At 57.7% G+C, this 27,500-nt stretch overlaps 1 protein-coding gene across 1 annotated transcript; it reads left to right on the top strand.

Annotated features, from left to right (window-relative positions):
- The first annotated feature begins 340 nt into the window (after positions 1–340).
- Positions 341–27,262, top strand: GRAP (GRB2 related adaptor protein). Its single transcript, XM_049636887.1, has 6 exons — positions 341–615; positions 9,801–9,898; positions 13,926–14,048; positions 23,328–23,496; positions 25,323–25,496; positions 26,195–27,262. Exons 1-6 carry the CDS (start codon positions 538–540, stop codon positions 26,276–26,278), a joined length of 726 nt encoding a protein of 241 aa, XP_049492844.1. The 5' UTR covers positions 341–537; the 3' UTR covers positions 26,279–27,262.
- Positions 27,263–27,500: the final 238 nt, after the last annotated feature.

The following is a 27,500-nucleotide window of genomic DNA, read 5'->3' as shown; positions in this document are numbered from 1 at the left end:
GGGCCCAGTGTTTGTTTACAGGGAAAGGAGATAACAAAGGGTGGGTCTGGAGAGGAGTGTGGTGGGGGATGGGGGTCGTGGCTTGGAAGGGCCTTGAATGTCAGGCAAGGAGCTTGGGGTTGACGTAGCAGGCACTGGGGAGTCCTGAGGGGCACTGGGCTTTACATAATGTGCAGGGCAGATCGGCAAGTTGGTGGGGGTGATTGGGACCTTGAGATGCGATGCCCGAGCTGCCAGGGCGGCTTTGGGGTCACTTCTCTGGAAACCTCTGTATCTCGTCTGTGACTTGGGCCAAAGAGAGGATCCACTCCCGGGGCTCCCCGGGGACTCCCCAAGAGCCCTACCTGGCCTTTGGGGTCTGAGGCAGAGGCTCTCTGTGTTCTGTGACATGTCTGCTTCCTGTTTCTCCTCCCTCAGGGGAAGCCTCAAAAGAAAAACGCGCTCTCAAAACAAAGGAAGACGGGTCCTCGACTGCAGAGGAAGCAGGAAGCTCTGACCCTGCTCTGAGCCCAGCTGCCGGGGCCTGGGGACAGCGGGATGGAGTCCGTGGCCCTGTACAGCTTCCAGGCCACGGAGAGTGATGAGCTGGCCTTCAACAAGGGGGACACGCTCAAGGTAGGGTGGCCGGGATGTGCCGAGTTGGTCACACATGGAATGGGGGGGGGTGGTTAAGAATGAGGGCCCGGGACAGCCCCCCAAACAGAGTCCAGCTTCTACAAGAGGACGGGCCCAGCTTCCCCAGTTATTGTGATTCTGGACAAGCCACTTGCTTCCTCTGAGCCTCAGTTTCCTCATCTAGGAAATGGGGGGATAATTAATTAGGACCCGTCCTTTGGGGGCTGTTGTGAGAGTTCAAGGAGACGTTACCATAGTGCCTGGCAGGGGTTGGTTCAACACCCAGTTTTCCGGGCGAAGAATTTGAAAAGACAGCTGAAAGGAGGGAGGGAGGGAGGGAAGGACAGAAAAGCTCTTAGGAAAGAATCGCGTGGGCACACTAACCTCCTGGGGCTGAAAGAAATGTGCCCGAAGTGTAAGAATGAGCTTCCCAGCAGTGTGGAGAAAAGGGAAAGGAGAGTCCTACCACAGCTTGTGTCTCCTTGTCTGCCCCCCCTTTTCCTTTTTTAGTTTTTATTGTTTATCTTTGATTTTAGAGAGAGAGCGAGAGAGCACGTGTGCGAGCAGGGGAGAGGGGCAGAGGGAGAGAGAGAGAGAGAGAGAGAATCTTAAGCAGGCTCCATTCCACAACCCTGGGATCATGACTTGAGCCAAAATCAGGAGGCAGACAGACAACCGACTGAGCCAACCCAGGTTCCCCTTTTGATGCACATCGCAGCCCTCTAAGGTGGTCCGGGCCGACGGGTTTGTGGGCGCTGTCTCTGGCAACGTCCCTGCTTATAAGTCTGCATATGCAAGCAGAGGTCAGGGGCCAGATTCAGAAGCGGCCATGCCAAGATTTAGGCACTGGAGTCCCGCTGACGTATGTTAAGGAAGTCACTGCCCCCTCCCTGGGCCTCAGTCTCCACACTGGAGCAGCGGCCATTAGACGGGCTGTCTCTCCCCCCTGCTGGGCCCCGCTCTTGGCCCCAAGCTTCAAGCACAAGAGGAGGGGACAGGAATGCCCATTTGCTGACACCCCACCAGAGCCAGGTCCCGAGCTCAGCAACGCACACTAACGTCCCAGTTAAGCTGCCGAGGTGGGGAGAATCAGTGCCCCCTTTCACAGGTGACTAAACTGAGGCACAGGGAGGTGACACGACTTGCTCGGCATGGGGCCAAATGTGGGGTGCACCTACGTCCTTTGCCTCTGGAACCTTCATTCTGTCCCCGTGGGTCTGGGCTGGGGTTTGGGGAGCTCATGACGCTCCCCAAGAGGAACAGTGTCCCCTTAGGGGGCTCCCTTCCTCTCTATGCTGGGATGCCTGCCCTCAGGTCCACCTGAGGTGCCGGCTGGGGGCCCCGGGGACACGTGGCCATGTGGGGACGGGGGCAGGCTTAGCACCAGCACCACCTATAGCCAGGGTATGAGACCTTTGGTGAGAATCATGTCTAGTTGAGAGATCTTACTAATCTGAGAGCAGTTTGGGGTCTGTAGACCCAGATGTAGGGCTTGGAGGGGAGCAGGACAGGGAGGAAATAGGAATGAGGTGGGTGCTGGGCTCCAGCTGAGGCTCAGAGTGACCAGCCAGCGGTGGATGGGGATCAGTGGGCGTCCCCCAAGCGACCACAGCGAAGGCTGTGAAATCTCCACTTTCCTCCCAGATTCCTGTGCCCGCGACCCCCACCCCCATGTCAGTCAAGTTTCCCCACTAACTTCTGCTAAAGCGTCAGCCGACTCCTGGTGTGTTTCTTTTACCAGAAGTGCTGGCTAAGGCAGGAGCGAGTGAGCTCATGAGGACAGGGACCACACCAGGGCACCAGGATGTGAAACGGTGCCTGGCATGCAGTAGCCTCTTAGTAAGACATGGGGAATGTTGCAGGGAAGAAGGAAGGAAGGATTAAAGCGTTAGCTGAAACTTGGGCATCCCTTATGTCCACAGAGACTGACGAGGGGAGCTTTCAAGCTCAAAGAACAATGGAGGAATGCCAGGCAATGGGAAGAGTGGCCTTTTCTCCCTTTCCTTCCTTCCTTCTTTCCACAAACACTTGTCAAGCTATGGAGCACATACTTAGGCATTGTCCTAAGTGCTGAGGGTGTAGCAAAGGAACAAGGCAAAGTCCCTGCCCTCCTGGAGCTGACATTCCAGAGAGTGAGTGACACCAGGAGGTGATAAATGGATTGACGAAATCAACCCAGGGAGATGAAATGCAGAGGGCCAGTGGGTGGGAGGGGACAATGGGACAGCTTTAGGTGGGATCGTCAGGATGGTCCCTCAAAAGAGGTAACATCTAGTGGTGCCTGGCTGGCTCAGTCAACAGAACATGAGATTCTTGATCTCAGGTCATGAGTTGGAGCCCCACATTGGGCATAGAACTTACAAAAAAAAAAAAAAAAAAAAAAGAGGTAACACCTTAGCTGAGACCTGAAGGATGAGTTGGAACCAGCCAGGCAAAGAGCCGGGGGAAGAGAGCAGCAGGTGGGAGGGAACAGCTGGTGCAAAGGCCCTGAGGCAGGACCGTGTCAGTGTGTTTGAAGAGTTGAAAGAAAGGTCTGTGGCTGAAGTGCAATGAGGGAAGAGAATCACAGGGTAAGGGTGATGTTGGGAGGTAAGCAGGAATTAGGACCTGTGAAGGATTTGTATTTCATTCCAAATTTGAGGCATACTCACGGAAGAGTTTTCAGTAGGGACAAAGACTGGATCGAGTTTACGTTTTGAAAAGATAACAGAGGGGACAGGAATGGAAGCAGAAAGGGGCTCTTGCAGTCCACTAAGTAAGAAATGAAGGTGGCTTAACCTTAAAAAAAAAAAGACAAGATATTAATGTCCTTAATATGTAAAGAGCTCTTATAAATCAACAAGAAAATCACAAACAGCATAATAGAAAAATGGGCAAAGGATATGAATGGGAAAATTGCCGAAGAAGCAACGTAAGCAAGTAAGTGCCCAATTTCACCAATAACAAAAGACGTGCGCCTTAAACCAAGTAATCGTTCCCCATTTGCCAGACCAGTGAACTTTTATTTTAAAAAGAATCTCCAAGTTTGTTGAGGATGTGAGAAAACATGCACTTTTACATGTGGGAGGTGGACAGGGTAAAGTGACGATCATTTTGATGGGAACTTGGGAAACATATAAAAAGCCGTAAAAATATCCATGTGTGTGAGCCAGAAATTCTGCCTCTGGGAACCCGAGATGTAATCAGAGATGTATGTGTGTTCTCTCATTAAGGACTCAGGGAGCACTCAGTGTGTCCCTGGTCCCATTCTCCGCCCTGGAGACTCAGCAAGGAGAAAACGGGCACAGTCGCTGCTCACGCAGCTGGTATTCTGGTGGCAGACGTGGGCCACAAACCAGATAAAGAAGGAAAACACAGAGTTTGTCAGATGGGGAAGGTGTATAGGGAAAAATAGAGCAGGTGAGAGGTGGGGCACGTTGGCAAAAGCGTCTGCAGTGTGAAATTAACCTGCGTTACCGGCTTAGTGCCAAATATTACGCAGTCCTGAAAATGCTCTTTGGGGAGGGTGTTTCATGCTTTTTCTGCACATCTCACATGTTCTGCAACGAGCAAGCATTCCTTCGAGGGCCAGCTGAGGCGGTGGGATAGCACGTTCACGGTTGTGCAGGTGCAAGGTCACATTTATTTATTTCGGATTTGGATGGATTTTTTTTTTTTTTTGTATTAGCTTTATTTTGTTGGTTTTTTATTTATTTTTGTGTTAGCTTTTATTTATTTATTTTTTTTTTAAATTTTTTTTTCAACGTTTTTTATTTATTTTTGGGACAGAGAGAGACAGAGCATGAACGGGGGAGGGGCAGAGAGAGAGGGAGACACAGAATCGGAAACAGGCTCCAGGCTCTGAGCTGTCAGCACAGAGCCCGACGCGGGGCTCGAACTCATGGGCCGCGAGATCGTGACCTGGCTGAAGTCGGACGCTCAACCGACTGCGCCACCCAGGCGCCCCTATTTTTGTGTTAGCTTTTAAACAGACTTTATTTCTCAGAAGTTTTTTTTTTTTTTTTTTACTTTTTAACGTTAATTTATTTTTGAGACACAGAGCGCTAGCCGGGGAAGGGCAGAGAGAGAGGGAGACATGGAACCTGAAGCAGGCTCCAGGCTCCACACCATTCGCACGGAGCCCAGTGCGGGGCTCGAACCCACAAACCGTGAGATCGTGACCTGAGCTGAAACCAACAGTCAGACTCCTAACCGACTGAGCCACCCAGGCACCCCCAGAAATTTTTTCTTTTTAAAGAAATTTCTTAACATTTATTCATTTTTGAGAGACAGAGGGAGCCAGAGACAGAGCCGGTGAGGGAGCAGAGAGAGAGGGAGACACAGAATGTGAAACAGGCTCCAGGCTCTGAGCTGTCAGCACAGAGCCCCACACAGCACTCGAACTCACAAACTGTGAGATCATGACTTGAGCCAAAGTCGGACGCTTAACCGACGGAGCCACCCAGGCGCTCCTTAGAAGTTTTCTTTTCTTTTCTTTTCTTTTTTTTTTTTTTTAATGTTTATTTATTTTTGAGAGAGAGAGGCGGGGGCCGGGAGGCGCAGAGAGAGGATCTGAAGCCGGCTTTGCGCTGACAGCACAGAACCGGATGCGGGGCTCGAACTCACGAACCGGGAGATCATGACCTGAGCTGAAGTTGGTGCTTAACCGGCTGAGCCACCCAGGACCCCCCAGAACAGCTTCAGATTCACACGAAAATCGAGGAGACAGTACAGTGGCATCTGGACCCATCTCTCCCTATCCGTAACATCTTACATTATTAACCCCATGCCATTTTTTCCCCCACGACTGTGACAAAGTGTATCAGGGGACACCAGAGAGGACAAAGTGGAGGGGACAGGGTGGGCAGGGGGCAGATTAGACACCGTCTCTAAATATATAATAACCACAGCTGGTTTGTAATGGTTCGCTGTCCATTTCAAATTTCAGACTGACTGTCCTCTGTGTCCAAGTGATTTTGAGTTATTGCAATGGGATCGTCTGTTCTCCTCTATGCAGTTTGTCTTCTACAATGTATCTGTGGCCTTGGATGAGCACTTAATTGTGTGGCTGCATTCATGTGTCTACCTTGTCTTTCTCTGCATCCCTGGCAGAGACACAACTGATGTCCCCACGGGAGCTGCGTCACGTCCTGGGTCTCATAAAGGCTGGAGGTGGATGGAGGTTGCTTCTGACTTGCATAGGTGCTCAGATCTTCTTTCCAGATGGTGGAGGTGGAGGGTGAGGTCCCAGAGGCCACCAGGGTGGAGAAGGTGGGGGTGGCCCAAAGCCCACGGATGGTGATAAAGGGCAGCCCACGGGGTATGACACAGAGGGCACTTCTGGGAAAGGAGGAAATGCTCTGGCAGCCCCATTGACCTTAGGTGCCTGAGTGGCTCCGTCAGTTAAGCGTCTGACTCTCGGTTTGGGCTCAGGTCATGCTCTCACAGTTCAGGAGTTCAAGCCCCCCCGTGAGGCTCTGGGACAACAAATCTTGAAGCTGCAGAAACCTACAACCACCATGCAATTTTTACCTTAATGGGCTGATGTGGCTACGTTATTAACTAACGAACATACTCAGTTTCTGCCTGGCTTTTATTTTTTTAACATACTGTCTTAAAACATTCTTTACCCCGATTCCCGAGTTTCTTGGGGCCCCCTTAAGTTTTGCTCCCGAGGTGCCTCACCCCCCTCACCCTTGCGGAGCCCTTCCTCTGTGCAACTGTAAAATCGTGAGCATGATGTCACCCTGTGTGCCCCCTTCTCCCGGGGCGCAGCTCCTGCAGCCATCCCGTTGATCCTTCCAACCGGTGCTTCCTGAGCGCCCCTGAGGGCCAGGCCCTGTCCCAGAAGTGCCCACAGGCAGATCCCAGCCTCTGGGAGCCCAAGATGAGAACATCTGAGCTCTGGTCTTGGAAGAGACCTGGGTGGCACATAGACCCACACTGGACACACCCAGACATCACTTCCTGGAACAAAGCATCCTCCCCGGTTGGCTGGGCACGTCCGGGTGCACAGGACCCCACTGTTCCCAGCTGAAGGAGGGGGGCCGGGTGGTGGCTTCGCCCCCATCTCTCCACGGATGACCCGGCCCCCAAGACCCAGACTCGGGGAGCCCACAGCCTCCTCGGCATCTCCAGAGACAACGTCGATGGCACCTCGGACCCAATGCCGACAACCCTGAGCCCTCTAACCTGCTCCCCGACAGCCATTCCCGTGGCAGCCTGCCAGCACTCGGCCCAACCCCCTCGAGTTGTCCTGGCTGCTCCCCAACTGTCTCGTACCCGGCCGGTCGGCCGGTCGTTGAGTCCTGTCAGCGACTCTGCCGAAACCTATCCGGAACCTGACCGCCTCTCCACACCCCCTCCCCGACTGCCCTCCTCCTCCAGGCCTCCCCGGACCCCGGGCAGGTGCACAAGCTCCTCACTGCCCCACCTGCCTCTGCTCCTAGCCTCCCCAGTCTCCACACGGTGGCCATAACTCAGAGCCTGAGCCTCCCCTGCTGCCCCTCCCTGGCTTCTCTTGGCTTTTACTTTTTTTTTTTTAAGTTTAAATTTATTTATTTTGAGAGAAAGAGTGAGAGCACGAGCAGGAGAGGGGCAGAGAGAGAGAGAGAGAGAGAGATAATCCCAAGCAGGCTCCGCACTGTCAGCACAGAGCCCGACGTGGGGCTCGATCCCACAGACGGTGAGGTCATGACCTGAGCCGAAATCAAGAGCTGGATGCTTAATGGACTGAGCCACCTGGGCGCCCCTTCTCTTGGCTTTTAAAGGAAAATCTGAACAGCTTCCCGTGGCATACAAGCCCTACGTGCTCTTGCCTGGCTGGCCTTCCCCACTTCTCCTCACAGTTCTGCCCTCCTGAGTCAACTCCAGACCCTCTGGACTCCTCTCGGTTCCGAGAGCAGGGCTTGCTACCACCTCAGGGCCCCCTGCACTGGCTGTTCCCTCTGACTTGGACACCGTTCCCCGCATTTTCTCACATCCGGTTCCTTCCTGTAACCGGGGTCTCCGTTCGCATATCACCTCTTCAGGGAGGGTTTTCTGGACCACCCCCATCTGTCCCCTGTTGACAATCTGCCTGCCCTCAACCAGACATCCTCGATCTATTTCAGAGCACTTGCCACTAATTTAAGGTACCTGTTCAGTTGTTTCCTTCCTTCTTTATTGTCCGCCTCTGCCCACAATGTAAGCTTGTTCCCTGCTGTCTCTCTAGGACTTTGCATGGTATCTGGCACACAGCAGGTGCTCAGGAAATAACTGATGAGTGAATTCCCTGGCTGGGGACCTTGGGGTAGGACAGTGTCCTGGGTGGAGGGCACCCATGGGGGTAAAAGCCGGGGGCAAGCCAAGGTGTGAATTTCACCAGGGAGGAGCTGATCTGTCTCCTTGGTGTCAGTTTTCATGGCCCAGAGGGTCTGTAGCTTTTGGACAATTTTAACGGCAAGAATTCAGCCAATCTGGGGCACCTGGGTGGCTCGGTCGCTTAAGGGTCCAATTCTGGATTTCGGCTCGGGTCATGATCCCGTGGTTCGTGAGTCTGAGCCCCGCATCAGGCTCTGTGCTGTCCCTGGCTTGGGATTCTCTCTCTCCCTCTCTCTCTCTCTGCCCCTCCCTCGCACGCACTCTCTCTCTCTCAAAATAAATAAATTAACTAAAAAAAAAAAAAAAGAATTCAGCTAATGTAGCTAATGAGAACATCACAGATGAGAAAACTGATGCCAAGACTAGAGAGAGAGTCGGAAGCAGACGGAGTAGCCCAGCCCCAGGCTCCAGGGCATCTTCCTTGAATCTGTGGCCATGGAAGACAGCCCACAGGCTTTAATTCTCCCATTAAGTTGGGGAATTATTTTTGTTTTGTTTTCAGCAAAAGTTTTCCTGAGTCAGCCACCTGCTTCCGTCTGTCCCCGGGGCTGCTGACCTTGCCCAGGCTACAGACTCAGGAAGGAAGGAGTCAACGGAGCCTGGCAGACAGACAAGGGGGTGCCTGCCTGCACGGCCTGGGCCCAAGGCAGCAAATCCCAGCTCTTCCTGGCAAAATGGAACTAAGTTGATGCCCTTGCGTCTGCCTGCCCCCCGGCCCTTTGCACCTGCAATGCCCCCATGGTAGCATACTCTTCTATATCTGATGTTTTTTTTTCTCTCAACAAATACCCACTAGGATTGAGCCGATGTGCGCATCTGCTCCAGGACTGACAGGAGCGATGCCCCCTTGGCCTTGGGTCCAGACACAAATGGGAGATAGAGTGGAGGTAAAAACCAGTGGGCCAGGGTCCCCCCAGACCAGCTGAGCCAGGAACCCCAGGCCCCAGAGTCCTGGCTTGCTGTATGGGCTCTGCCTCCCCGCTGCTGGGTGGCCTTGCTCGCCCCCCACCTCTGGGCCTCGGTGTCCGCATCTGTGAAATAGCCTTTGGTGATGAGCTGTCCCACGGAAGGCTTGCCCCGGGGAAAGGAGGAAGGGGCCCCAAGATTCATTCTGTACATACTGTTCCTCCCTGCGGCCGCTTGGTTGCTCATCCACTGTAACTACCAGCCCGACTCGGGCTGTTTCAGTTCCTCTCGACCCACCTGTGGGGCTGCAGAGATCTCACGCCATGGACGAGGAGCCCATGTGACCTGGGCAGGCCAGGCCTCGGCCACGTCTCAGCCCAAAGACCTCCTTTATTTTGCTCTCTGGTGCCTGAATCCCCACCACCCTGCATTGTCACCCCTGAACTCAGATTATAAGGGTTGTTTAAGTGTAAGTGACCCCAGGTGACCACCGGTAGGCGCTGAGCTCAGGCTGGGGCTCCCCGACCTTCCAGGGTCCCTCCGACCTTCACCCCATGGCTCGGTACACGGCATGCAAATGCTACAGAAACCCCATGTTCAGGGGCACAGCTCAGGAACTGAGGCACCCCAGATCTGCCCCCCCAGATCTGCCTGGGAGTCCAGCTCCGGCCCCCCTAAAGTTCAACGCACCAAAACCTCACTGGGTCCCCAGCTGTCCAACCTGGGGAGTCTGTGACCCTCTTGGGGACAGGCTGTCCCGGGCCCTGAAATCAGACACGGCCCTCGTGAACTGGGGCAGGTCCCCAACCCTCCCCTGTGAAGTGGGTCCTGGGCTGGCATGGGTGATGCCCACCTGGGGTCCTTGAGCGGTGAGACCTCAGCTGGTGGCAGCCGTGCCTCTTCGGTAAGCAAGTGACCGTTGTCCCTCCCGCCCGCAGATCCTGAACATGGAAGATGATCAGAACTGGTACAAGGCTGAGCTGCGAGGTGCTGAGGGCTTTATTCCCAAGAACTACATCCGCGTCAAGCCCCACCCGTGAGTGGCCCCCCCCCCCCCCCCGCCCCCTGCCCCGGCCCTACCCTCAAGGCGGCCCCAGACCCTGCAGTCAAGTGTCCTCACCTGGCCTGGCCCAGGCCGAGCCGAGCTGCCCGAAGGGCACCCCTTAAGCACGCCCCTGGCTTCTAGTCATCAGTGTCTATGCTTAGCAGGGGCAGAGGACAGAGATTCGAGGACCAAAGTGGTGGCAGGGTCAGGGCCAGCCCAGGCCACGCCCCTGAGGGCCTGGAATACCAGAGAACGCCCAGGAGAGTGCTGAAGGGGACAGGGCCCCGGGCTCTCAGCCAGCTGGGCCACTGGCTGCGGTGGGGTCTCTGGCAGGTCCTGCTGTCTCTATGCCTCAGTTTCCTTACCTGTAATACAAGAAGGGCCGAGGCTTCAATCTGCAGAGGATTCTAGAGCTCTCTTTAAGAGTGGGTGTCATGTGTGGGGCCAGGCATCCTGGGACCTGGGACCTGCTGGCCCAGGGAAGCTCCCAGCATGCCCTCAGCAGGTGGCCTCCCAAGCTGCTGCCCTGAGAAGGGCCGGGGCCGACCCCGGCCCCAGAACAGGCCCAAGTGGCCGAGAACCTATGAAAAACCGACTGGATATGCCTGAGATGATGGTGGAGGTAGGCCCCTCACTCAGTCACTCGTCAAACACTAGCCGCAGCCCCAGGGGGCCTGGCTGGGTGATGCCAGAGACACATGATGAGACGCTGGGGTTGGAGCAGCCCCATCCTGTGGGAGCGACAGGTCATAAAGAAAGCACGAGATGGGAAGGCCGTCAGCATTGAGGTAACTGGGGAAGGCTCCTCAGAAGAGGTGACAATGAATGGGGTTTTGAAGGGTGTGTAGGAGTTAGCTAAGCAGCAGAAGAGGGAGGCATTCCTGGAAGAGGGGACAGACAGGACAATGAGGAAGAGCCCGTGGCAGGAGGGCCTCAGATGCCAGGCTCACGGTGGTGGGGAGCGTGGCGATGGCTGAGCAGGGGAGGGACCCTGTCACAGGTGGAGGCGTGTGACAGGGCCGTGCAGGCTGGAGGGGACAGACTGGAAGCCATGAGGTGTGTGTGACGGTGAGTTAGCAGGGGAGGGCAGTGCAGGGTCAGGGTGGGAACTGGAGGGTATTTCCTCTTTATCTGCCTTCGAGTTATTTCCAAGCTGCTACCACCTCCGGCTTCCTGTGCGGGCAAGGCCCCGTCCCACCCACATCCCCAGCTACCCTGCCTGGGTTCCAGGCATCCCCAGCCTCCCCACGCAGAGGCCGCTGCCTCTAGCCGACATCCTGGGCTGCAGCTATGACATCTAGGCCCTGCGGTGGCCCTGTGGGCAGGTATCTGTCCCTCTGGCCTTATAGTCTTTCGGTCAATAAAGGGAGAGCACGAGGGGAGAGAGAGAGAGAAATGCCAGGTGTCCCGGGGAATCCATAAGCCAATGGAGGACACAGGCAGGAGTGACCACCGTGGGCCGGTGGGTCAGAGAGAGGCCGCCAGGGGGAGGAAATGGCCTGGTGAGGGCCGGAAGCCCGGAAGGCACAAAGCTGCTGAGGAGCCCTGAAGAGAAGCTCGCATTTGCTGACCCAAGATTTCGGTGCAGGGCCAGGCCTATCTGGGCGACGCTGGTGGCTGAGACAAGACCACACCTGTTGGAAGCCATGGAGGGTCCCCGTGTCTGAGGCCCTTGGGGTCCCGGGGGTCAGTTCTAACCACCTACATCTGGGACAGAGCAGGGACAGGGGTGAGGCCCCCAACCCACCCACCAGGTCATGCCCAGATGTGTTCTTGGCTAACCTCAGCACCCTCCCTGGCCCCAAAATAGCGGTGGGGAAACTCGGCATCTGACTCAGCCCGTCGGGCCCCCGGGTGTGGGGGGAAGGGGAGGGGGAGGGCTGGGGAGGGCTGGGGAGGGCTGGGGTAGGCTGGGGTCCCAGAAGGCCTCATCCTACACCAGCCCCACTCCTTCCCTGAGCACCCCCACTGTCTCCCCTGCCTGCCCGGGGAGCCCCTGGGGGAACCGTGATACCGACCGGGGGCCCCAGAGGCACCCACCCGGCCATGTGCCCGCGGCGGCCGTCAGGGAGGGCTTCCCAGAGGAAGGGCATGGTCCGCTGGGCCTGGAAGTTACAGTAGAAGTTTGCCAGGGAGGGCAGCAGACAGGCCTAAGCGAGTGCTGTGCGGGGAGGGGCGTGAGCCATTTCACAGCAGCCGAGGCGCCTGCAATCTCTCCAGGGCAGACAGTGGAGACAGCTGGATTCTGGGGGCTTCGGGAAGTGCTTGTCCCGCACCCCGTCCTTCAAGCCACCTGAGGACCAGCCCTGCCTTCTCCTGACGGGGGGCAGGGCTGGCCTCCTCAGAGGGTGTGGTTGCCGAAGCCTTTGAGGGTGACGGCCGCCCACACACTGACGCCTCCTATGGGGTTTTGTGGGTTCTTTGGAGACACCCGAGCCCTCAGGAAACGCCCACTCAGGGCCCCACTGGGCCCCTGCTCCTGAACGGTGCCTGCACCTGTGTCCTGCTGGGGGCCGCAGCCTCCCAGCTCAGCCTCCCGAACTCCGGGGACCCGGGCCGAGCTTTCCAGATGGTGGCCTTGAGCCCCCACACTCAGCAGCCGTCTTCACTGCCTCCCCTCCCAGGAAATCCACCGTGAGATGGGCTCGGGGTCCCCACCAGTCTGGGGACAGCAGTAGGCTAAGCCTCGCTTCTGGGTGTGGTTTCCTCAGAAGCAGCACCTGAGCCGCAGTGGGAGGACGAGAACTTTCTTTTGGAGCGGGAGGCGGGCAGGGTAAATAGGGCTGTGCCGTCCACACGGCCGCGGACGGCGGCAACAGACAGGAGGGGCACCGGAGGGAGAGGACGCGACACAGGCACCCCAGAGTGTTCCATCGGGGCAGGGAGGTGAGTGTCCACCTGCTCGTCTCAGAGAATGTTCCGGGGGCTCGGTCTACCCTGCACACAGGCCTGTGTTAGTCGCCAGAAAAAAAAGCCCCGGGGCCGAACCCTGGTGTTCGCATTTGGCCCAGCCCCGTGCGGGGACGGCGGGGACGGTGGGGATGCGGTGGGACACCACCGGCAGCTGCCGCTCCACCTATCGCCCTGGCTCTGGGCTTCGAGGGCTCGTCAACATCCTGACACAACAGGAAAAGTCCCACCTCACATCCGCCCCCGGTGCCAAACTCAGACTCAGGAAACATTTGCTGAAAGAGGGAAGGGAAGCTTGACAAGGGACGGAGTCTCTGGACCCCACCCGGGGTTGGCCGTGGTGCCACCATGAGACTCTGGCTGCTCTGGGCCTCAGTTTCCCCAGCTGAACAAGAAAGGGCCCAGCCAGAAACCACCTGGATGCTACAAGGGTGGGCAAGGCCCAAAGAGGCCGGGGCTGCGTGGGCCACACGGCGAGATGGGCAGGCCTGGCAGAGAAGCTGAGCCCCAGCCTTTTGTCTCCAGGTACTGGGGGCAGAGGGGCAGTGGGGGTCTTGCAGGACTCTAAGCATCTACCAACCACTTCTGCATTACCCAGTTCTATTTGGTCAGCTAGAAAAGGGACTTGGACCTGTGAGCAAAAGTCCAGGTGGCCTCAGTCCGTGCATCTGTGAAATGGGTGCAGGGAAACTCTTAGTGCTTTTGCCCTCCGTTTTCTCTTCTTCTTTTTTTTTTTTTTTTTTTTTTTTCCACTTTTCAGAATCTCTCATCTAAAACAGAAGAGCTCAGCTGGGGTTGGCCAGGTCGAGGTGCCCTAAATTTTGATTTTTCTCCTTTCATAATTTCTCATTTCATAATATGTTTGCCTGGCTTGGGCTCAGGAGCCAGAACGCCGGGATCGGGTCCCCACTCCTGCCTGCCATGGCGTGTACCCTTGGGTTCGTTGCTGTGCGATTCTGAGCCTCGGGCTCCTCATCTGTGAAATGGGTGCAATCACACCTCCTGTGTCTCGGGACCGCCGTGAGGATCCGCGATGTTGGAGGCCCGGCACACGGGGAAGGGGTAGCCTGGCCTCCCCACTGCCCTCACTTGTCCCCTCTCTCTGCAGGTGGTACTCGGGCAGGATTTCCCGGCAACTGGCCGAAGAGATTCTGATGAAGCGGAACCACCTGGGAGCCTTCCTGATCCGGGAGAGTGAGAGCTCCCCAGGGGAGTTCTCTGTCTCCGTGAAGTGAGTTCTGACCCATGGGGGAGCGCGGAGAAGGGTGGAGAGAGGTCTCCCTGAGGGAGGAACAGCCAGAACCTGGAAGCAGGTCACTGTCTGGTGGGGGGCGGGGGGGGGGAATGACACGCACCCCGGCGTGTGGTCCAGAGTGGTGGGAATATGCTTGGAAAGGGGGTCGGGGCTGCCTGCAAGGCCTCAAGTCCCGGCGCAAAGGGTCTGTGGACATTATTCTCTGGGCAGTAGGGAGCCATCATAGACTCATCATGAGCGGAGGAAGAAGGATGCCAGGGTTTGATGTAATGGAAGCCACTCGGGGCGGGAGAAGCATCGAGACACCCAGGGCAGATGTCCAGGATGTGGTGTGGGCAGGGTGCCACCATATGGTGCTGTGATTGAGATGAGGGACTGTGGGGCCAGGCTGCTTGGGTTCAGGTTCTAGTTCTGCCCTTTCCTGGCTGTGTGACCTTGGGCAAGTCACTTAACTTCTCTGTGCCTGCTTCCTCTGATGTGAATTGAGTAATTGCAAGGAATATATGAGTCAATATATATATATATATTTTGAGTCAATATATTCAGAGCGATTGGAATACTGCCTGACATTGAAGCAGGGTCGCCGTGATGGGAGGGTCTGGCTTTGTGACCAGCAGCTCCTCGGGCATGATGCGGCAGTCTCTGGGGAGCGCAGAACCCAATCCCAAAGGCCACAACTGGGGCCATGGAGGAATCCAGGCTGGAAGGTAGAAACAGGAACGGGCATCGGGGGCGAAGGGGTCTGGTCTCTGTGTTTCCTATTCTCAGGACCTGGGACAGTAGGACATAGATGCATAAATTCAAGGAATATTTTGTTGAGCTACATGTCCTGTGCCAGGCTATTCTAGAAGCTGGGGAAATGACGGTAAAAAAAACCCAAAGTTGCTGCCCTGATGGGTTTATGTCCTGGTGGGAGAGACAGACAGCATACAAGGAAGCAAAGGAATAGAGCAGGAGCCAAGGTGGTCAGAGATGGCCTCTCTGAAGAGGTAGTATGTTTTTAAATGTTTATTTTTGAGAGAGAGGCAGAGACAGAGCATGAGTTGGGGAGAGAGAGGGAGGGAGATGCACAGAATCCAAAGCAGGCTCCAAGCTCTGAGCTGTCAGCACAGAGCCCGACGCGGGGCTCGAACTCACGAACCGTGAGATCGTGACCTGAGCCGAAGTCGGACGCTTAACCGTCAGAGCCACCCAGGCGCCCCAAAGGTAACATTTGAACAAAGATCTGAACTTGGAAGTGGAGGCTGCCCAGGTCTCCAGGAATGAGGACCTGGGAGGAGAGACTTCTACGCAGAGGGAACAGCAAATGCAAAGGCCCTGGGGTAGGAATGCACCTGGGCCGTGTTGGAGTCCACAGGAGGTGGTGTGATAAGAGCAGAGAAGCAAAGGGGGAGAGGATGAGGGATGTGGTCAAAGAGATGGAGCTGACAGGTCCTGACCAGGAGTTTTCTCTGGGAGCAGTAGGGAGCCATGGAGGGTCTTGAGCAGGGGGGGGATGTGATTGGCTTCCATTTTTTGGCAGATCCCTCCGGCTGCTATGAGGAGGAGGGATGGTTGGGAGTAAGCAGAGCACTTGGAGGCCAGTGAGGAGCCAGGCCGGAGGTGGCGGTATCTGGGACTCTGGAGGGGGCTGAGGACATGAAAAGCGACCGGGGAGGGGAGTGGTGTGGATCTGCGAAGTCAGGGCCCCCAGCAAGATGCCGACTGTCAGGGTCTCCGCGGGAGGCGCCCACGGTGCCAGCTTTTCCTGTCACTGACCGCGGTATTGGGGTGGCAAGGTTGCCAGCGGGAGGGAGGGAACAAGCAGCGGACCCTGGAGCTTGGCAGTGTGGCCCCTAGGAGGCCGTTCTCCCGGGACTGGGTTGGTTCACGGCCAATGGCTTGATTGTCCAAAGGATAAATGAACACGGGGCCACTTTGTTGGTTAATGTGGGGGCTGGGGGGGGAGTGTGACAGGGCGCTGGGGTCCGGGGAATCCCAAAGAAGCAGAGAAAGAAAGACACGGACAGGGAGGCTGCTGGGGCATGTGTGTAAAAATGACCCAACATCACGAGAGTTCTCGGCACTTACCTGATCCCCTCCAAGCTATGCAAGCAGCCGGCCAGTTCCTTTTACTTCCCTTCCGTCCTTGACCTCCAGGGAACAGACCGGTTATCCCAGGGGATGGGAATGGCTCTGGCCCTCTTTGAGCCTCTATTTCCCCATCTTAAAAATGGGAGCACTGTTGAGGCGCCTGGGTGGCTCAGTCGGTTGGGCGTCCGACTTCAGCTCAGGTCATGATCTCCCGGTCTGTGGGTTCGAGCCCCACATCGGGCTCCGTGCTGACAGTTCAGAGCCTGGAGCCTGCTTCAAATTCTGTATCTCTCTCTCTCTCTGCCCCTCTCCTGCTTGCACGCCATCTATCTGTCTCCCCCAAACAAATAAGTCTTTAAAAAAGTTTTTTTTAATGGGAGCACTGTCAGTGTGCATGTGTATGGGGGTGGGGGGGATGCTGTGAGTTCTTAGCTCTGATCCACCACCCCGCCCCCCGCCCCAGGACGGTCGTGGGCATCTGGAGTGCCCCCTGGGTCACTTCCCACTTCCACAGCTCAGCCTCCACTCCCCAGGATCCGTGCAAAAGCAGGAAATGGAAATTTTCCGTGTGCTGGCTGGCCAAGGGCCTGGTCAGCTGGGAATGGCGCCACCAGGTGGGCTGGTCCAGCTTCGAGGGGCTCCTGGAATCAGTTCAAAAGCCCAAGATCACCCAGCAAAGCAGGGGCACAGGGGACTCAGCCGGACAGCTTCTGCAGCTGGAGCTGAGGGGAGGTGGTGGCCCTGCCAACCCCCACCCTGCCTCTCCCTCCTCTGTGATCAAATCACACCTCCATGCACTGCCCTCTTCTGGCGATTCTTTGTAAGTGCAGCCCGGCTGGTGCACGTTCAGACGCTGCTCTGTGTGTGTGTGTGTGTGTGTGTGTGTGTGTAAGTAAGAGAGAGAGAGAGAGAAAAGAGAAGAGAGAGGGAGGGGGGGAGAGAGAGAGAGAGAGAGAACCACAGAGTGGGACAGAGAGAGGAGTCAAACCAAGGAGTGTGGTGGGAATGTAGACACAGCCTGGCCCAGGCGTCTCCACGATGAATGAATAAAACCAGCAATTCAGAGACAGGGGACACTTTCCACAGGGTGAAGGAGGTGATATCTGAGCTGGGCCCTGAAGCCCGAGTAGGAGTTTGGTGTACAAAGAGAGGAGAGGCATGTCAGGCACAGGGACTAGCCTGTTGGACCCGGAGTTGGGGTGGGGCAGGGGTGGGTTTGGATAGCAACAAGTCCGACCAGGAGGGGAGACAGGCAGTACTAGGAAGTAGTTGTTGAGCAGGGGAGCCAGCACCCACGTCCTGGGAAAAGGCCTGGGAGCATCTTTCGGAGAAATCCTAGCACATGCCCTTCCGCACGTCCCCCAGGGCATCCTGGCCGAGCCCCCCCCCCCCCCCCCCCCCCCCCCCCCCCAGGTCAGAACCAGAAGGAGCTTCCAGGGCTCAGCTAGCTGTGGTTTGTGCACAGAGTCACCAGGTGGCGTCCTCCACCCCCCAGTTTCATCCCAGCTGAGCCACGCCTCCCAGGTCCTCCTCCCATTCCTGGTCCATTGTCTCTCCCGGGGGCCTTTCAGTGGCCCTTGGAGGATCACAGGGCAGGGATTAGAGTTGGAAACTGAGACTCAGAGGGCGTATATGGCTGGGAGTGTGGGCTTTTGAGCCAGAATCTCAGCTCTGATACTAGCTGTATAACCCTGGGCAAATTACCCTCTGAGCCTCAGTTAGTAAGTGCTCCAAAAATGCAAGTTATACTAGTTATTATATTACCTTCTAAGGGCCACACTGCTTCCCAGCCCCCTGTCCCACGAACCCAGGGCTACTAGAGAAGGGGCAGTGACAGAGTGGCAGGGAACCCAGTTTTCGTCCTGACTTCGCTTCCCGTCCCCCCCACCCCACCCCGTGCCCCCGGGCAGGTCCTGGCTTTCTCTTGGCTGTAACGGCCTCATCTACATCATAGAGACAGCAACCCCCAGGTTGTGAAGTCCAGTGACTCGATGGCCATCCAGCAAAGTGACAGCTGTGCAGGTTCACGTGTGAGAGCATTTCCGCCTGCATCGGCTTGGCTCTCGGGGACTCTGACCCCATTCCACGTGGCATCTCCCGCATGCTCACGCCAAGCCCCATAAAGCTGTCAGAGGTGGGGTTTATGGGCCTGGGCTGCCTCTCGGAGCGAGAGCGGCCACGGCTGACTGCCCTTTGTGAATTTACAAAGGGCTGTCCGCCACCACTTCCAGGGGCATGTCTGAGCTGGCAGGCAGCAAGCCAGGGACCAAGGCTGGGGCGCAGTGCCTGGGCTGTGTCGCTTTTGTCCCACACTCCCAGCCAGCCTGCGGTGGACTTCTCCGCCTTAAACGGCAGGTTGCTCCCAAGCGAGGCATTTTGCTTCCGTTCAGGCCGGAAGCGCCCTGGAGTCAATGCACGTATGTTTGCTCTGGTCACCGAGTACCTACTGTGTGCCAGGCCTTGTCCCAGGTGCTTGGGATTCGGCCATGAACAAAATAGGACAAAGCTCCCTGTCCTTCGGGCACCCATTTCTACTGGGGTGACAGACAGGAAACAGTTATACAAATTATATAAAATCTTGGAAGATGATAAAGGCTCTTGGGGAAGTGAAGCAGGAAAGAAATGGTAGCAGAAGGTGGAGGGTGCAATACTTTGCAGGCAAAGACAGAGAAGAAGTGATCCCCAGAAACCCCACTGGCAGGAAACGGGGGCCCAGAGAAGTGCAGTAACTTACCCAAGGTCACACAGCAAGGAAGAGCAGAGCGAGTGCCCATTGACCCTCTGCGCCCTGACAGACCCACCTTTCCTGAGTCCCAAAGACCCAGGGGTCCCTGCCAAGGTCCCTTTGGTTCGATTTCATGTCTGCTGCGGCACGTGTATTCCGCCCCAGCCCTTTTCTGAGGCTAGAGAAGGGCCATGCCTAATGGAGATCACCCGGTGGGGGTGAGCACCCAGACCTCTGCCCCGGAGGGCCCACAGGCCCCAGCCGGGGCAGTCCTGGGGCTCCTGACCTTACCCCAGCCTTGTTTATCCTGTCCCTTTGCTGCTGCCACTGTCCCTTTGCTGCTGCCACCAGGCCAGAAAAACCAGCCGGGCAGGACAGGCTGTTGCGAGCATCAGGACTCAGTTGGTCCTTGAGGCTTTTGTTACAGCCCAGAGGCCAGGCCCTGCCCCTCGTTCCCCCCACCCCGCCCACAGTGGGCAGGTGTGGGGGTCACACACAGAGACAAACACACCCACGGCTGCAAAGAAAAGGACTCACACATACAGTCATACAGTCGCACTCACGGAGCAGAGAGAGAAAGAGACCTCCCCCTCCCCCCCACACCCCTAGACACGAGAGACACGGACACCAGGCACACGCAGGCCAGGACACTCACACAAACACCGTGGGCACTGCCCACTGTTGTGGACCAGCTCCACATGCCCCTCCTCTGGCCTCGCCCAGGTCGAGACCCCTTCCTGGCCGCCCTTCCCGCCTCCAGCTCAGCAGGGCTCACAGGGCACGGCTGTCTGCACTCAAGCCATCCCCCCTGCCCAGTTCGGGGGTCATCTGGAGTCAGACATGGATCCCCCTATGTGCCCTGCAGCTCCCCTGGGCCGGGGGGAGGGAGGGAGAGTCCACAGACGGTCTAAAGGGTTCTCAAACACCTCAAGGCTCCACCCGGGCCTTGAAGGATGGCTAAGGCCAAGACCACAGAGGAAAGAGAAGGTGTTCCTGGGGAGATCACTAGCAAGGGCCCCACGAGGCTGGAAGATAAGCTGGCTAGAGAGAGGGAGACTGCCCCAGATGCTGAGTCCTTGGGGCCACCTGATGGAAGTGGCCCTGCTCAGCCTCAGACAAGCGTGATCACTGATCAGGAGGGGCCACGCCTGGCTTACATGGCCGCCCCTGGCTGTGGGCAGGCCTCTCTCCTTTCTGGGTCCTGCTCTCCTCACTACAGAACAGGAAGGTTGGACCAGGTGGGAGAAGGGACAAGGCCCGTCATTTACTGAGGACCTACTATGCACCACACACAGGTGAGGGGCTGGAACACGCAAGCATCCCAGATTTGAGAATTCTCCCAATTCTCAGATTGGAAGGTTCTAGAATTCCTGGGTCCCTTGTCCCTTTCCTGTCTCATCTCCTCTTCTCTGCTCGCCGATCGTCCTGTGTGATCAGGGAATGCTTTGTTCCTGATAACTTTCCTGGTAACTGAAGGTAACCTCCAAGCACCAAAAAGTTCAAAGTTGTGGTCCGTTGGGGTCGAGGTCATTTTCTTTTTCTTTCTTTCTTTCTTTCTTTTTTTCTTTCTTTCTTTCTTTCTTTCTTTTTCTAATGTTTAATGTTTATTTTAATTTTAGAGAGAGAGGGAGAGAGACGGATCACAAGCGGGGAAGGGGCAGAGAGAGAGGGAGACATAGAATCTGAAGCAGGCTCCAGGCTCTGCAGCACAGAGCGCGACGTGGGGCTCGAACCCATGAACCGTGAGATCAGGACCTGAGCTGAAGTCCGAAAGTTGGACGCTTCACTGACTGAGCCACCTGGGCGCCCCCTGGAGATCATTTTCACAGCTACTACCCCCTTATCTGTCCCCTTACCCAAAGGGGAGGGGCCGTCCTTACCCCAGGTTCCTCCTCCTGCCTCTGCACCAGGTGGCCCAGATATGACATGGAGTCCTTGGGGTCCGTTTCCTGGTTTCTCACTTGCCCGGCTTCGGGTTGCCTCACTCCGCTGCTGGGAGAGACACTCCTCCCCGAACACCCCTGCCAAAGTCTAGGGACCCGGGGAAAACCTGATCTCGCAGGGACCGGACACTAGGGAGTCATAGGGCTTAGAGGCTGCCTCAAGGGGAGCGTGTGGCCTCTGGGAGGCTGTGGCAGACCAGACAGGGCAGGAGGCACCGTCCGCCTGCCCGCCCTAGTTCCATCCCAGGAACACGGGCATGCATGTCGGCCGGCCGACAGCATGAGCGGCTTAGTCACCTGGGAACAATGCTTGCCGATGAGCGCCTTTGTCTCGGGTCTGGGGATCACTGCTCCACCCGGTCCCAGAACTGGCTCGCCTTGGAGCTAAGCTGCCCTGAGATCTGGATGTGTCTTAGAGAGGGTGTCGGGTCTATTTCAGGGTCAGGACACCTGGAGGGCTGGAATCACAGCTCAGAGCAGACCGGACAGGAGAGGGTTTCAAGAACAAAGCACCTGATGAGCATTTAAGCCTTGGGCCTTGACGCTCTAGTCCCTGGGTCTAGCCTCTCCCAGCTGGGCTAGCCCTCAGGGCCCACTCCGGCCTCCCTGCCTTTTCGGTGTGTAGTATGCAAGCCATTCTGTGCAGTGGGTCAGAAGAAGGCCGTACAAGGGGCTGAGGAACCCAGGGAGACCTCTGACTCTGACTGAGCTTGGGCCATTTTACCTGGGCTTTGAGGCATGAGTAGGAGCTTGACTCGAGAAGAATTTGGAGAAAACTGTGTATGCAAAGGCTTGGAGGGGAGGTATGTTGGAGTGGAGAGAGAGATTCTGTGTGGTTTGGACCCCTTAACATGGGCAGGGTGGGAGGCATCCCACTTTGCCCACCCCCATCCCCCACTCCCAACACACGAACAGAACAGATTCACCTTAAACAATTATCTTCAGTCTTTAATCTTAAACCTTCAACCGAGCAGCACACCTGCCCCAGGACTGACGCTGGAGGAACCACGGGTCCCAGGCCTTCTGGGCTCTCAGCTCCACCAGCCACCTGGGCAGGAAGCCCTTCCACGGGCAGGTTCCTAAGCTGGCTTCTTTCTGCTGGGGAGCCGGGCTTCTGCTGTGTTCTCCCCGAAGTCACCAGCAGAGTCCCCGCCTCCTGCAACCCCCCTCCGGGGAGTGCATCAGCGCCCCCCGTTGGGCAGGTGAGGAGGCCGAGGCCCAGAGGCCCAGGTGAGCTGACCGGAGCAAGGAAGGGTGGCCGTGGTCTTTTGGCCAGGCCCAGAGGATGAGAGGGAAGGCCTTCTGGGGATCACAGCCCAGGGAACAACGTGGTGCAGTAGCAGTCCTGGACTGGGGCTGACAAGGTCTGCGATGTTCCCCGTATCACAATTAGAATTATGATTATTGCTATTGTCGTACGACGAGAACCAGCAGGGGAGCATGCTAGAATGACGCTTCACACGTGGGAGCTTGGATGTGGCCCCAGCTCCGGTTTCTGTTGCCGCGTGTGACCCTGGGGGGGGGGGTCACGGTTTGCACTCGGGGCCTCAGTTTCCCCCACCGTACAAAGGGCTCGGTTTGCACCTCCTGGACCACGTGGTGGGGCCGGCCACCCTTGCAGAAGGGAGGGGAACCGCAGTGGTTTGTGCTGCCCATTGTCCTAACGCTGGCCCCACCTGTGGTCCCAGTCCATCATGGCCTGTCCTGGCCTATGTGACATGCTGTGTGCGGGAAGAGAGTATATGAAGCGTATGAAGGAGGTGAGGCTGGGCAGGTAATCAGAGCCAGATCTCGAGTCCGAGGTGTTAAGATTTTCTCCCGAGGGCAATGGGGAGCCATAGAAGGTTCTTGAGGTAGGGGGCAGATAGAGACATGAAGCATCCGACACACCTGAGCTCCTCTCCCACCTGCAGGCTTTGGTCTGAGTCAGCATGGTCTGAGGACTCACTCTTCGTGGGACCGGGAGGGGGCTAGGGGAGATTGTCACGTCTGAGGGGCATATTGAAGAGGTGTGAGAAGAGAAGGCTGTTTATTGATTTATTTATTTTTAAAGTTTATTTATTTTGAGAGAGAGAGAGAGAGAGAGAGAGAGAATGAGTGGGGAAGAAGGGCAGAGAATCCCAAGCAGGCTCTGCACTGTCAGCACAGAGCACGAGTTGGGGCTTGAACCCACGGACCATGAGCCCACGATCTGAGCCGAAATCAAGAGTCGGACGCTCAACCGACTGAGCCACCCAGGCAACCCCCTCCTCCGAGAGGAACCCGTTCAATGCTGCCAATTAGCCACAGGCAGCATTTTCTGAACCCTTTTCCAGAAGGAAGGTGCTACCATTATCCAGAAGCTGAGGTTTAGAGAAGTTCAATGACCTGCCTAAGGTCTCACGTCGACCTGCCCTCCCGCCCTGCACCTTCTCCCCCGACTGTGGGTCTCAACCAGGGCTGAGAGGGGCGAGCTTCCAGGGGGAGGCAGAAGGGGGGCCCCCGGGCCCTGCTGAGGCTGCCCCTCTCCGCTAGCTACGGCGACCAGGTACAGCACTTCAAGGTGCTGCGTGAGGCCTCGGGCAAGTACTACCTGTGGGAAGAGAAGTTCAACTCCCTGAATGAGCTGGTCGACTTCTACCGCACCACCACCATCGCCAAGCAGCGGCAGGTTTTCCTGCGGGATGAGGAGCCCCTGCTCAAGGTAGGATCCCCCCCTGCCCCCCCCCCCCACGTGAGCCTCCGCGGGGGGCCGGGACACCTGCTGGGTCTGGCCACCCCCCACCCCCACCGGCAGCCCCGCATCCAGCCCAGGCTCTAGAGTCCGACTCTGGTGGCACTGCGGTGAGACACGCAAGGGTGGGGACGGAGAGGGAAAGGAAAGGAAGGAAGAGAATGGATGTGACGCGGGGCCACCAGTGTCTGGCTTGTTCTCAGCTCCTGGCGCAGTGCGTGGGTCACAGTAGGCACTCGGTGTGAATTTGCGTGAATGAAGGTACAGACACCTGCCGAGCCTACCGGGTGCCGTGCGCGCTGAGCTGGGCTTAGTATGCTGGGGTCCTCATCTGGCCATTGCCCAGGTGAGGAAACTGAGGCGCACCCAAGACCACCCACTGGGTAGACTCAGTCCGGGGTTCTGGCCCCGAGGAGCTGGTGTTGGGTGGGGTGGAGGCAGTGTGAGCGCTCGTGGGTGAGGGCCTGGCTGGGCTCAGGGTGTGTGTGTGTGTGTGTGTGTGTGTAGCGGGGGGTGGGTACCCAGCCGCCACTGGTCCTCGCAAGAACAGCAATTTGCTAGCCAGCCCTTTCATCAAGGGGCCCCTAGGACCAGCCCTCGCTCTCATCAGAATGATGATAGCAGCCAACAGGGTTATTAGCCCCGGTGTGCTGTTTCCTCTGGGAGGGGGGGTTCAGCAAGGCCTGGGGCTAGAGGTCAGGACCCTGGGACGGCCCAGTTGAGCCTGGGCTCTGCAGGGGAACCAGGGAGCATAGCCTGGGGCGGGGGAGAGGGGAGGCTGACGGACTGCTACAGAGAAGCTCCAGTCCTGCCTGTCCCTAGACCCCCACCACGCGTGACCTTCGTCCGTTCCTCAACTGGGCCTCGGTTTCCCCTCTCATGTGCCAGGACGGTCAGACGGTGCCTCGGGAGACCCCCATTCGTGCACTCTGGGCCGCCAGGAAGCTGCCGGGCCTCCTCAGTCTGATCCTGGGGCTGGGTCGGTGGCGAGCTCTCTGTCTGAGCCACCTTCCCTCCCCCTCCCCCTCCCCCCGCCAGGCCTCTGTCCCAGACCTCCTGCAACCTCTCCCCTTCACCGCCGTGGGCCAGGTCTGCCCTTGGAGAATGTGAGGGAGCCAGTGTGGAGCTGGCTGAGGGCTCCCCACACCGCCCCCCCCCCCCACCACTGCCTCGCTCTGGCCTGGGCCCTGGGGGCACCCACCCTGTGGGAGAACTCCAGAGCTGGCTCAGTCCCCTAGGACCCATGCCGCCTCCTACTTCCTGGGCAGAGAGCCGCTAATTACAGCCTGTCCACTGATCCTATCACCCATCCTGGATAAGATTCCGCAGGCTCAGAACAGAGATGCTGGTGGGACCGGTAGGGCCAGGACACCGGGTATAATCGTCACGGCGACAGGCTGACGTGCCTGCAGAGAGCTCTTGTCCGCCCGCCATTTGCGGGGGGGGGGGGGGGGGGACTAAGTCCCACGAGGGTGGGGACTTACCCGAGGTCACCTCGGGGTATAGATAGGACAGGAACCCAGGCCTGAGAGCTGGGAGCGGCCCTGAGTGATATCCTCTCCCTCGAAGCTGGGTCAAGGGCACAGCGGTAAACTCTGTTCTTAGCTATGCACCACTTTACACCTTACAAGGCCTGTTCCTGTGGCCAGGACAGTGGTGTTGGTCTGTGGAGAGGGTGGCGTAGACTTGGAGTGAGAACAGAGTCCAAGCTCAATTCTGCCCTGCCACCCACAGCAAATCACTTCTCTTGTTGGGGCCTCCTGAAAACCCCCACTAACCACCTCCTCCCCTCGCAGGGCCCCCGGGCCTGCTTTGCCCAGGCCCAGTTTGACTTCTCGGCCCAGGACCCCTCACAGCTCAGCTTCCACCGCGGTGACATCATCGAGGTCCTGGAGCGCCTGGACCCCCACTGGTGGCGGGGCCGGTTCTGCGGACGCGTGGGCTTCTTCCCACGGAGCTACGTCCAGCCGGTACAACTGTGACCGGGGTGGGGGCCCGGGGCGGGGGCAGAGCCAGCAGGCCATCCGCCCACCAGACACTGAGGTCCCCAGAGAGGACGCGGACGCCCCGTCCCGGGGTCCCACGGGGCTCAGCCTCACTGGAACGTGGACCTCCTCACTGCCAGGCCCGGGCTCCCGCTGCTTCATACAAACGGAGACGGGGCCTCGGTGCCCAAGAACCGCTGCGATGTTCAGTGCCCACCAGGCAGGGGGAGCTCCCAGAGCTTCCTGCTGGCCTCTTCCTGTTGGCTGCCAGCTGCATGGTGTCACGGGGCAGGGGGACAGGAGCCCCACTCACTCCAACCATCAATGGCCGCGGTCTCGGGGCTCTTGTATTTGGGGGCTCTACCCGAGGAAGCATGGGGGACGGGTTCACCTGGGGCTGACCATCTTCTGGGCCTCCCTGCCCACCCTCAGATGGCCCCTTGAGGTGTTCTGGCTACCGGGAAAGTGGCTTAGAGGTGAGGGACAGGCAAGGGGACTGCACGCACATTGACCTGGACCAATGGACAGACTCCAGGTGGAGACTGACTTCTCAGCAGCCCCCTGATGACTTCGGGCCCCACTTGGGTGTCCAACACCCTCACCCCACCACAGACACTTTGGGGAGGGCCTGCGGGAGGGGAGTGCAGGGATGAAAGAAACAGGCAGCTGTCCCTCTCCCATAGGCCCGACACGATGGACAAGCTCCGAGGGCAGGCCCCGGGCACAGCCACTTGGGGGACCTGGCTGCTCTGGCCTTCTCTGTTTAGGCCCAACTTCTGCCCGGACTGGGGTTCCCGGAGCTCAGGGAAGCTACAGGCCAGGCGGGAGGCCAGGGCCACCGCCGGACTTTGAGGTCTAACAGCATCTGGGATGGGACACTGGCCTGAGCACCGGCGGGGCGTCCGCATGGAATGTGCCACCAGCAGCCGGTACTGACTAGCCCCTGCCCAGGGCCTGGGCACTTTGGGGGGCAGGAAGCATGAAACGGGGCTCCGAAAGTGCTTCGAATGCCAGGCTGATGGTGGAAGGGGCAGGGAGCGGGGAGGGAGGGAGGGGACGGCCTCGTGGCAGCCAGGAGCAGCTGGGATGGGAGGCAGGAGTCCAGGGAGGGGGACTCCCCTCTGCCCAGGGCCGTCTGGAGACCCTTCAAGCCCCGAGCTGCTCCTGACCTGGGCCCGTGTATTCAAAATAAAAACAGGAAAATGAGTATAAGGATGTCGATCGGAAACCTCATTTTCTTTGCTTTGTGCTGGTTTTGAAATACCGCCTTCTTTCTGTCCGTCGCCCCCCGACCTTTTTAGGACTCCTCCTTTGCCGGCTCAACTGGTGTGTGGGCACCGGACCGGCTACGCAGTCGCGAGGGGAGTCCCTGGGTCTCTGGGCCTCGGTGTCCTCAGTGAAAGCGAGGTAGGCCTGAGGATTCCGAGGGCTCCGGCCTTCCTGGACACGGGGCCAGCGTCAGGCGAAGTAGGCGTAGAAGAAAATGTTGACACACATGAGCAGAATGGCGTTGAAGCCACACACACGGGCCCAGAAAGCGTGTTTCTGGAGTGTCCGGCCATCGCCTGGAGGAGGTAGGAGGAGTGGGAGACAGATGAGGCCCACAGGGCCACACTTCGTACTCCTACGTCCAGGGTGCCTTGGGGTGGGAGAGAGACTCAGAGCCTAGGCTCACATACGTACCTGCTTTGGCTCCCACGAGCACATCCTGAGCCAAGGTCCACCAGGTAAGGTTCTCAATCTGCGGAGAACGATCGGGACATGGGGGTGTGGCAGGACAGGGGCGGGCCCAGACAGGGTCAGGGGTCGGTGACGGAAAGTGGGCAGCTGGGTTCAAAAGGGGACGGGGGGGTCAAGAGCTAGGAAATTCTGTTTATTTTTTTAAAGTTGATTATTTATTTTGAGAGAGAGAGCAGGGGCGGGGCAGAGAGAGAGGGAGAGGGAGAATCCCAAGCGCTGTCAGCCCGACGTGGGGCTTGAACTCATAAC

Source organism: Panthera uncia, chromosome E1 (assembly GCF_023721935.1).
Source record: "Panthera uncia isolate 11264 chromosome E1, Puncia_PCG_1.0, whole genome shotgun sequence".
NCBI lineage: Eukaryota > Metazoa > Chordata > Mammalia > Carnivora > Felidae > Panthera > Panthera uncia.
This window is presented reverse-complemented; position numbering and strand designations above follow the sequence as displayed.